The following is a 12,067-nucleotide window of genomic DNA, read 5'->3' as shown; positions in this document are numbered from 1 at the left end:
GAATAATCCAATAAGGCATGCCATATTAGAGAAATATATTCTTTGTGTTTCTTTAGGTAATTAATAGCAATTTATTTTTAATCTTATTATATACTATTAAGCTAACTAGTCAATGGAGCTAAAAATTATCCTAACATATTTGAAGTGCTTGCATATTTTGTATTCAACTTATAAAAAATTATGCTAAATCATCTCTTTCAATTTCAACTTATTTTTATGTACTTGATCTAATAAGACCCGTAGTATAATATACTCCTTTGATAAATTCCAATTAATTTTCCCAGACTTTTTTTGTATTATCGCTATTTTAATTTTCTGTGTATATTTGTTTTGCAGTTAGTGATGGCTCCGGTTTTGCTTCTCTTTTGGATGGCTACTACCACATAGAATCTGCATGTCCTACTGCATTCCAGGAAAACAAAAATTTTTGGTTTCAGAGTCAGCTTGGTAGTAAAACACAAAATAAAACCAAACTGTTGTATGGGTCACAAGTCTAGCAGAGCATCAGGTGAATGGGACCAGTCTTTCTTCTCAAAGATCAGAGGTTAAGCACTTGGAAAGAAGATTTTGCCAAGATGACCCATCTACAGGCTGGACTCAGTCCAGAGACTATAGAGAAAGCTCGCCTGGAACTAAATGAAAACCCAGATGTTTTGCATCAAGACATTCAGCAAGTCAGGGACATGATCATCACCAGGCCTGACATCGGGTTTTTACGTACAGATGATGCCTTCATCCTGAGATTTCTCCGAGCCAGGAAGTTTCACCAAGCAGATGCCTTTAGACTCCTGGCTCAGTACTTCCAGTACCGCCAGCTAAACCTGGACATGTTCAAAAACTTCAAAGCTGATGACCCTGGTATTAAGAGGGCTCTCATTGATGGATTTCCTGGAGTGCTGGAAAACCGAGATCACTATGGCAGGAAGATTCTTCTGTTGTTTGCTGCCAATTGGGATCAGAGTAGGTAAATGTAGATAGTGTCTTTACTTGGTTTTTCTTTTCATAAATGCATTCTCTGCATGTTTGGGACTGTATGGCTTTAAAGACAGTGGGCTTTTGTTTTTAAAAGGCACTCCATAAACCCACAAATAGAGTTTTAAAGCTATAGGTTGTTTGTAATCAAAAGGCAACTTCAGATTTCAGCACTGTTTCAGAAGTTAGATGTCACTATTCTATTCATCAAAGGGAATTATGTATTTTTATGAAATAGAAAACTGGGGGCTAGAGATAAGGGGCTGTAGGACATTCCTTTCTTGTGTTAAATCCTGGGCACCACATGACCTCCTGAGCATCAGTGGATGAGTCCCTAAGTCTCCACTAATGTAACCCAGTTGCTCCCTGGCCATTGCAGGACTCTAGCACTGAATCTCTAATCTGATTGACTAGATATCACCAGGAGTGACCTCCATGTCTCTTGAGCATCACTTGTGAGTCCCACTTCATAAGAAAGGAAGAAACTAAGAGAAAATTAGAAAGAAAGAAAGAGAGAGAGAGAGAAAGAAAGAAAGAAAGAAAGAAAGAAAGAAAGAAAGAAAGAAAGAAAGAAAGAGAGAAAGAAGAAAGAAAAAAGAAAGGAAGGAAGGAAGGAGGAACGGGGGAAAGAAGGAAAGAAAGCAGGAAAGAATGGAGGAAAGAAAGGAGGAAAGAAAGATAAATAAAAAATGACGTCTAGATCCAGAATATTCTGATTTCAATGTATTCACTTAATAATGGGAAAAATCATTTCAGTAGATGTTCCTCAACACTAATTTCTGGATTTTCACTGCTTTTAATACACTGTATCCCTTCTGAGTACCAAATATTTCTTTTCTTTTCCCTCTTTATTTAAACACTGTGGTTTACAAAGTTGTTCATTATTATTTAGTACAGGCATTTACTTTTCCAACATCAGTCCACTACCACAGTTACCTTTCCTCTACCACTGTCTCCATTGTACAACCATTCCTAAAGTCTGCTCCCATAAGAGGCACAGGATAATTCATTTTTTATTGCTTGTTACCACTAAATTGCTACTGTAATGATGAAAAAATACTTAAGTAAAACAAAATTTGTGAAAGTTTTTGTATCTTACCACAGTACACTAAGTCTTTGTCTGAGGGTTTACTGTTGCTAGTTAAGCCTTTTGTGTTATGTTTTTGTTAGTTGAGTTTAGTTGTATTCTATGTTATATTCCAATCCAATCTATATAGTCCTACTGGGATGTTAGTATTGTGGAGTTTGGAGATGTTGCTCCAGAAAGTTCAGAATATTTCAGCTAGGTTCACTAGGAAGTGAAACTTACATGGCGGTGACAGTAGAACATGGGTGTGGCTTCTGGAGCTTCCAGAAGTATGGAGATACGAGAGGTTTCCTACACTGACTCTTAGAAGGCCTAGAACTTTCAGCCAAAAAACCCCCTAGTATACCAGAAATTTTTGGCAGATTGGTGTCTTTATGGACCTCAGTTGTGAGATGTTGTGTGGGTTTTTCTTCTATGTCTCTGTCTCTCTCTCTCTCTCTCTCTCTCTCTCCTTTTGGGCATTGTCTGGCTTGAGGCTTGGTGGCAGTTGTTGGGGTGTGAGTGTGGCAGCCAGGGCTTTGATAGGGCAGGAACTTGATCCACCCCTCTCCTGAGGTCTCAGAAGCCCTGTAGGTCTCAGCTGGGACAGGTGTGTCTAAGAACTTTACTTGTATTATTTATTTATTTATTTATATATTCATTTTATTAATTTTTTTTGTTGAATCACTGTGAGATAGACACAAAGCTGTTCAAGATTAGATTTCACACAATATTCCAACACCCATCTTTCCACCAGTGTATATTTCCCAGCACCAATATCCCCAAGTTCCCTTCTAACACCCCTTACCCTCCTATCCATGCCTGCCTCAATGGAGGGGCTTTCCTTCTCTCTGTGTCTCTGTCTCTCTCTGTTTCTCTCTCTCCATCTCTTTCTCTCTCTCTCCTTTTGGGCATCGTGATTTGCTACATTGATACTATGAGGTTATCAAGAATATTCCTTTACCTATTTTAATACTCAGAACTTGTCCAGCGCGATCATTCTGAGCTATTGTTATCATACTAATCTCTTCTTTGTCTTACCTACCCTCCGCCCTACATGTATTTGTAGTTGATTCCAACCATTGACCAGTCCTCCTAACCCCTGTTTCCCCGATCATGGATATTTGTGTTCTACTATATATTTTTTATATGCCACAAATGAATGTAGTCATTCTATATCTGTCCTTCTCCTTCTGACTCAGCTCACTCAGCAAGATACTCTTCATGTCCATACATTTATAGGCAAATTTCATGAATTCATTTTTTCTAACAGATGCATAGTATTCTATTGTGTAGATGTGCCATAGTTTCTTTTTCATTTTCTGTTCCTGGGCACTCAGGTTGTTTCCAGATTCTGGCTATTGTGAATAATGCTGCAATGAACATAGGAGTGTGTTTAAGAACTTTTACTGCTAGTTGATCTCTTTTGATATTTAATTATGAATGTCTGCATCAGGGCTGGTAGATGACTTACATGTTGGTGGCAGTGAGATGTGGAAATGGCTTCCTGGGCTTCCAGAAGTATGGGGAGGTGGGGGAAGGTCTCCCACATGAACTCGAAAAGGCTCAGAGTTTTCAGCAAAGAATTCCCAGTGTACCTGAAGTTTTGGACAGTTTCCGAGTGCCAAATATTTCTATATAAATATCTGCAAGACATGACATTTTTTTCCCATGGAAGGCTTATATAGAAACATGAACTGAGAATGTCCCAAACTGAATGCATTACCTTCTCTCTACATGCTCTGCCTTCCAACCAGGCTCTCAGTACAAAACTCTGGGTTCATTCCTAGCTGTTTCTTTTTTTTGCTTTTCTCATCCGCTTAACCATTAGTTCCTACCACTTATTTTTTAAAGAGCATTTAAAATTTCTTTGCTTCATTGATACTGCATTTCACATCTGTATTACTACAACAGACTTCCACTGATATTCATGTTTTTGTTCTTGATTCATCTGAGTCTTTCTAGTTCACATCATGCTTAGAGAGGGACCTCTCCAAAATTCTATGACATTCTGTTTATTAAAATTATTCATTGATCTCCTATGTCCTTGATGTTAGGTAAGGACTTTATAATTCACCTTATCCATCTCTTATTCTGCTATACTGCCTTTCTTCACATTCTTTGGTCCAGCTATCAAAATATAAGCCTTCTCATTATGAGCTGGACTTTTACATGACACTAAACATTTGATCATTGCCCTAATAACAGAAACCTCAAGGAGAGACCAATCACACTTTTTCTAATCCCAAACATTTCTACTAATTCTTCTTCCTTTCTTCTTCTTCTTCTTCTTCTTCTTCTTCTTCTTCTTCTTCTTCTTCTTCTTCTTCTTCTTCTTCTTCTTCTTCTTCTTCTTCTTCTCCTCCTCCTCCTCCTCCTCCTCCTCCTTCTCCTCCTCCTCCTCCTCCTCCTCCTCCTCCTTCTTCTTCCTCCCTCCTTTCAAAATTATCTGCATTAGCACCTCCCCATTCCCACGTTCCATGCTTTTGGAGAGATTTGTTTGTATGCTGGTGATTAAAGTAGGCCAAAATAAAGTGTGTAAGAACCACTGCTATCATCATATTTTTGAATACTTCTGAATTCTCTTAAAAATAATATGTTTGTGCTCAATTATTCATAATCATGAATGATATTTTCATTATAATCCAGTCCTTAACATGTTCTGTTAAGCATTTTTGTGTAATTTCATTTATGCCACCTAAAATTTACAAGATAGTATTATTATTATAATCTATAATTCACATTTATGATACAGGCTTTGAAAAGATAAGTAACTCACAGAATGTCATGTAACTAGTAGAGTATGGAGTGGGACTTGAGTTCTAATAGTCTGATTTGAAAGCCTCTTGTCCTAACCTGCTTTGTTGTGATGCCTTTAAGTGCATTCTCATTCCCCTCCTCCCAAGACTACAAGTATTTTGTGGGCAAGAGAGAATGTCTTTCCATGTTTTTTTCTTTGAAGTGTGGCATTATTTTAACCAATATTCAATAACTGTTGAATAAAAATGGATGAATAAATCAAATTTTAGAACTTCCCTTATGGTTTTAAATTTCATGGATGTGTTGGAGTCATAGGTCTAACTTTAAAAACAGAAGCCTTTCCTTCAAAATTATTAAAAGGAATTTATAGGGTGATCCTCGCCATCTCATATTTATGACTCCTTTTAAAAATAATAATACATTTATGCTCAATTATTCCATAATCATGAATGATGATAATTTCACTGTAATTCAGTCCTTATGAGAAGATTTTCAGGTGGTTACATTCACTTATTCATCATTAATTGACCATAAGAAGAGTTTGATTTAGGACTTTTATTAATATACTGAGGACAGTATTGCAAACAAAGGTCCTGGAAGCATAGACTATATATGTAACACAACTGTCAACCAATGATGTGAACATATAAGCAGATAACTCCTATTGTAATATCATTTCTTCTCAGATACCCAGACCATCTACAAAAGGCATCAGTTTTAGACAGTCATCACATAGAGAATGATATATAAATATTTTAGATTTTGAAACTAGAAGGTTTTTTTTTTAATTTTGAGGCCACACCTGACAATTCTTAGTCCTGGCGAGCTCTGGGGACTATATGGGATGCTAGGGATCAAACTCAGATAGGCTGTGTGTGAGGCAAAAGCCCTACCCACTCTACTATCTCTCTGGTCCCTAAATTAGATTATTTTGATTATTTTCTGGAGCATGATTGTATTGACTTTATTTGTTGCAGATTCTAGAAAATCAATCTGCTAAGATGGGTAAAGCACAGAACATCGGTAAATTGTTATTCACATATAAAGAAAATCAGAGTAAAATATCTTATTTTGTATTAGCACTATATATTAATGAGATATCTGAATATACTATCTGAATATACTTGAAAGCATGAAGATATAAGAAGAAACTTATTTATAAGGGAGTAATCCAAATATTTATGATTATGGTAACCTTGAATGGGTTAATTCTCTTTTCTGTTCCTCAGCTTCTCATGTGTAAAGTAAGACACTTGAACTAGTAATCCCTGAGATACCTTCCTGCTCTAGCAGCTCATGAATGTGGAGCTCATTCAGGCTATTCTGATTATGAAAAGGGATTTTGAGATACACTTTATAGACTTCTAATTCACTAGAATTTGGGGGGGAGGGGGAATCTCAGCCATATCTGGCAGTGCTCAGGGGCTATTTCTAGCTCTTTGCCTAGGAATCTTTCCTGGCAGTACTTATATGACTATATGCAGTGACAGGAATAAAATTGTGGTATACTTGCATGCAAGGCAAGCACCTTAACCCTTGTGCTATTTAACTGCCATCACTAGACTTTTTGAAGTAATCTCTCTGTCTCTGTCTGTCTCTGTTTCTCTCTCTTTCTCTCTCTTGCACACACACATATGTGTGCATACACAGACACACAGATACACACACACACTCACATAAAACAGCACACACACACATATTCCTTGTCTACTTCCCCCACAGTTGGGTCTACTTGAGACAATTTTTTTCAAACTTTACAAAACTGTTTGATTGTTTTATTTTAACAAAAGGTGAATGATAAAGTTATCTCATTGATTGTCAACGGTCATTAGAAGCAAACATAATTTAGTTTGAACCTAGATCCTATTGATACACTGATGAAATAACAATAATTCAGAGTTTTAGTTTAGTCCTCTCCTCAGTTGTCTACTCATAGTAGTGGAAATGACTGAATAAAATAATTTATAAAAGGAACAGAGCTCACTTTGGGATGTGGGGCTTGTACTCAGTAAATAATAGATCCTAATATTGTCATTGATATTATTGATACTATAAAATATCGCACTACAAACAAACAGATGGAAAACAAATTAGAAATTAAGAGAGGAGCATAATATTTGAACATAGAAATGGAGTGATGAACATAAGTTGCCCACGCATGTGTCCTAAACATTTGTTTGTTTTCTCCCAAAATATGTTCCCTGTCACACGTACTTAACCTGATGACCCTAATAGTCCTAGAAAAGCTGACACTGCTTTTCAAAGTGATGCCTTCACTCTCTTTGGGAGTCTGAGATATAAGAAGTGATTATATCGTCTCCTATGAAAGGTTTATTGAGATTGAAACCATTACTAATATTTATAAAACTTATGTAAATCTCGGGCTGGAGCAATAGCATAGCGGGTAGGGCATTTGCCTTGCATGCAGCCAACCCAGATTCGATTCCTCCACCCCTCTCGGAGAGCCTAGAGAGCTACTGGGAGTATCTTGCCCCCACGGCAAAGCCTGGCAAGATACCTATATTGTATTCGATATGCCAAAAACAGTAACAGCAAATCTCACAATTTGTTGTGAGACATTACTGGTGCCCGCTTGAGCAAATCGATGAACAATGGGAGTACAGTGCAGTGCAGTGCTATGTAAATCTCATTCATCTAGACCTAGGCACCATGAGGAAAGTCATGAAACAGTAGGTAATGGAGAGCACTTTTCCCTGAGGGGCCAGGGGGCCTCTATGTACTTGGTTTAGGATTGCTGGCCAAGGCATAGTAGTGCCCCAAACTGATCTCATCCAGAAATTAAACCCTAGGAGAGAATTTTTTTACTTCCACGTTTTCTGAGCCTGCCAGGTTGATCCTAATGGATGGGATCAAACCATCACCAGTATATTCCTTCACGGAATGAAGCTGACACTTTCAGTGTCAACAGTATTTGCATTTTTTTGCCCACTGTATGGTAGGTATGTTATAGAGGCCTAAGGGAATACTATTTCTCACTGAGCCCTTTGATCTTTCTCACTTAAGTTTATCTCAGCATTGTCCAGAATTGACAATTTCCCTCTTAAGATAGTTTACATAGTCTGCTTGTTGATTCCACCTGAGGTACATGTCATAATATTTTCATTGTTCATAAATGCCTCATGATACAGACAGAATATGTGTACATAGAGGAGCAAGGTTGTGGTTTCCCCCACAACCCCCTGAATTTCATTAAGTTAAAGAAAAAAGTTAAATTTGGTTAAATTATGTTTGATTTTATACTCTGAGTTTCAATCTCATTAAGTGTAAATGGGTATAATATCTGGAATGTGGAGCTATTGCAAGAATTAATCCATTTTTTGTAGGGGTGCTGAGTCACATCTGGTGGTATGCAGGGCTTACTCCTGACTCTGTTTTCAGGGTCACACCTAGCAGTGCTCAGTGCTCAGAGGACTATACTGGGGTATCAGAGAGTGAACCTGGGTTGGGTGCATGCAGGGAAAAAGCCCTACCTACAATCTACTATACTATAACTTCAGTGCCACAAGAATTAATCTTATCTGACCTTCTAACTGGTGTCCAAGACACAGAGGAGACTAGTGATTAAGTGACAAACTCACAACCAGATGGTCAACTTCAAATACCAGCTGTTGCTGACCATACATCTGATCCTGATTGAGTTGCTTTAATTCTTATGATGCATAACTTTCACCTGTAAAATGGAGGCGATGCTAAATATCAGTTAGCAATAGATAGTGATCAATATGCAATTATTTAAAAAAATAAAAATCAGACAAATATCTTAGATACTGCAACACAAGATATACTTTCTAAGAGTATCCATATTTGACATCATTAATATCAACATCCCCTTATCTGGAAAAGTTTAAAAGAAGCACAATGTTGATTATAAGTTCTCTAAAGTGTAGACCATCTTGTCTCCAAATATTTTAAAGGGTGCAGCGGGGGAGATGGGGAACGAGGACGAATAGTAAAAATCTTGCAATACATAATATAAAAATACAATGTGCAGTATTTTGTCAGTGCATTGTTTCTTACAATTAAAATCTCAAAAATAACCAACACATTGAAGATTAGAAGTTGGTTAAAGACTCCTGGGAATGTATCCCAGAGAGGCAAAAATGTATAGTCGAAGTGACATCTGCACTTGTTTGTTCATTACAGCACTCTTTAGAATAGCGAGAATCTGGAAAAAATACCTGAGTGCCCAAGAACTGATGACTGGTTAAAGAAACTTTGGTACATCTACACAATGGAGTACTATGTAGCTCTTAGAAAAGATGAAGGCATGAAATTGACATACAAGTGATTATACATGGAAAGTATCATGTGAAATGAGTCAGAAAGAGAGGGATAGACATAAAAAAGATTGCATTCATCTGGAGGACATAAAGTAACAAAATAGGAGATTAATACCCAAGAATAGCCGAGATCAGTACCAGGGGGATTACTCCATGGCTTAGAGGCCAGCCAGGCATTCTAGGGGAAAGGGCAGCTCAGATAGAGAAGGGAGCACCAAATAAAGGGTGTTTGGAGGATCCTCCCAGGATGACAGATGCATGCTGAAAGTAGGCTATGGACCGAACATGATTTCCACTCAATGCCTCTTTTGCAGACCACAACACCCAAAAGGAGAGAGAGAACAAAAGGGAATGCCCTGCCACAGGATACTGGAATCCATGGTGATGGAAAATGGGCACCGGTGGAGGGATGGGTATTTGATCATTGTATAATCAAAACCCAAGCACAAAAATTTGTAAGTCTACAACTGTACCTCATGGTGTTTCACTAATAAAAATTAAAAAAAGAAGTTGGTTAAAGAAGTTGTGGCACCAAGAACTAAGGGTAATTTTCTAGAGAAGGAGACTGATGGGCAACTTGATTACCACCTTCAAGGATTTTAGAGTTATTATAAGAAGTAAATTAATACATAGGGTTCTTCCCCCACATTGCAGAGCAAGTGCAGAAGGTTTGAGTTATAGCAAAACCAACTAGACAAGCCATGAGTTCAAGCATAGTGCCAAAATGATGAGAGTATGGGACATCTGGCAGGGCTGCAAAATTTAACGGGGGAAGTGGTGCCACAGACACTGTAATCAAATTTAAAATATCCTCATAAAATATTTTAAACCAAATTTAGTACAAAACATATTAGATGAACAAAATAAAAAAAAGTTGAGAACTCAAGGTAGGATTATTGATTTTTCCTTGTGCTTTATGCTCTAGTACAGATCAACTCAGCTTAGGCCAATCAGATTTCTCAATGAAAGAACCTTAAGTTGCGTCCTAGTCAACTATATCACTGTCACTGCACTGTAGTACTGTCATCCAGTTGTTCATCGACTTGCTCGAGCGGGCACCAGTAAGCCTCCATTGTTAGACTTGTTGTTACTGTTTTTGGCATATCCAATACGCTACGGGGAGCTTGCCAGGCTCTGCCATGTGGGCGGGATACTCTCGGTAGCTTGCTGTGCTCTCTGAAAGGGACGGAAGAATTGAACCCGGGTTGGCCACGTACAAGGCAAATACTCTACTTGCTGTGTTATTGCTCCAGCTTATATACACAATATATAATAATGTTTATCCACATACTACACAACAGCACAGAATTTTATAGTACTCATGACTTTCTACTTTCTGATTTAAAGCTTTTTTTATTTGCACAGTTTAAGTATCACTGAGCAAAAGATAAAAAAGAAGAGATAGGAGATGAAGAGTTATTAGTCAAGGAGCACAATGATTATAATTGGAAGAGCTTAGTCTGGGGCTTCCAATTGCAAGTTCATTCTAAAGACATCTGGAGCTCAGCTTCTGAGTGATTTGATGATTCAAAATACACACGGAGTTGTGGAAAGATTGTAGGTGGGGTTCTCCTTGGTGGCCAAGTGCGCAGTGAGTCATGAGGCCGAGAAACGAAGTTTTAGAGACAGCGAATCTCAAAAAGATCACAGTTGGTATTTGGAACTGCTCGATTCTTGAAGTGTTGGATGGTGTTGAGCATTGTGAAATGATGAACTTTCCCTTTCCCAGGAACTCTGACAGCATAAAGAATTCCTTCATGTTTCCACAGCCTTTAGGAAAATTAGAATCTACTTTGAGAATCCCTGATTAGCAGTGTTTAAAAATATGCCAATATCTCAATAACTATCTATTGCTAGGCATCTTTTCAATAAGTGCTATATACTAACAAATCTACATATGATTACATATGTACATAAGATTTTTTGCCACAGTCACACAGAGAGCTGCATTATATCTAGGTTACTATATAAGAAATATGTGATTCTTCTCAATCTGAGTGTAAATACTGCTTTTGTACTTAGTCGTACCTATGGACTATCTCTTTTTTAAATCATAAACTCAGAATTTTAAAATCCTATGATGACTAAAATGTGAATCACTGATAACATGTTAAGTGAAAAATGCCCACAAAAATTGAAGTTCAATTTCTTTCACACCTTTCATTCAGCTTCCTCTCCTAACCAAGAGGCAGAGAGTGGTCAGTTCAGTGTGAACAAGAAATTTATTGCTTGTATTTTCCAACATATTTTTTGATGAATACCCTGGGAAGTTGGGTGAACCGAAAGTTGAGATGATTTTGAAGGCTCGATGTAGAGAGTCTGCGCAGTCCCTAATATGAGTGGGAAGAAAGAAAGGAGGAACTCATTGCTTCAGTGTGGCCAAATCAAATGTGGATGGCATGTTGACAAGATGTGATTCTTTAGTAGGATGCTGCTAAGCTCATTCAATCCTTTATGCAGTAAAAAACAAATAAACAAAAAACATTCTGAGTGCTTGAGAGACAGTATAGGAGGCATTGAGTTTTGTTGGGGTGTATGTGGGGGGTGGTGTTTGGCCATGCCCAGTGGTACTCAGGGCTTACTACTGTTTCTGTGCTACAGGGTCATTTCTGGCAGTGATCAGGGAACCATATGCAGCACTGGAGATCAGATAGATCTCCCAAAAACAAACACGTTAAATGGTGACAGTCATCCAGTTTCTATAAATTTGTGATGATCCCAAATTAGCATTCTTGTTCTGGGCTTTTCACAGTATTGTCCCTAGCCCCCAGGGAAATTAAATAATGGCATAATGAATATTTTTAGGGTACTTGACCTTCTTGCCTTCACAATTCTGGAAGTTAAGGACACTCATATTTACTTTATGATGGAAAACAACCTGGAATCCATCCTATCTTAGGGGACAGGTGCTTTCCTTCCACACTGGGTTTTTTTTTCCGGGAAGGTATTCAGATGTTCTTTGTTCCTC

At 37.8% G+C, this 12,067-nt stretch overlaps 1 protein-coding gene across 1 annotated transcript in view; it reads left to right on the top strand.

Moving 5' to 3' along the window:
• The first annotated feature begins 430 nt into the window (after positions 1-430).
• CLVS1 (clavesin 1) overlaps positions 431-12,067 on the top strand; it is a 165,867-nt gene continuing 154,230 nt past the window's right edge. Inside the window, exon 1 of the mRNA XM_056110857.1 lies at positions 431-964. Coding sequence (XP_055966832.1) covers positions 513-964 — 452 coding nt within the window. The 5' untranslated portion in view covers positions 431-512. The remainder of the gene's footprint in view (positions 965-12,067) is intronic.

Source organism: Sorex fumeus, unplaced genomic scaffold (genome assembly GCF_029834395.1).
Source record: "Sorex fumeus unplaced genomic scaffold, SorFum_2.1 ptg000002l, whole genome shotgun sequence".
Classification (NCBI taxonomy): domain Eukaryota; kingdom Metazoa; phylum Chordata; class Mammalia; order Eulipotyphla; family Soricidae; genus Sorex; species Sorex fumeus.
Note: the sequence above shows the minus strand (reverse complement) of the source record. Positions and strands in the feature narration are given on the sequence as shown.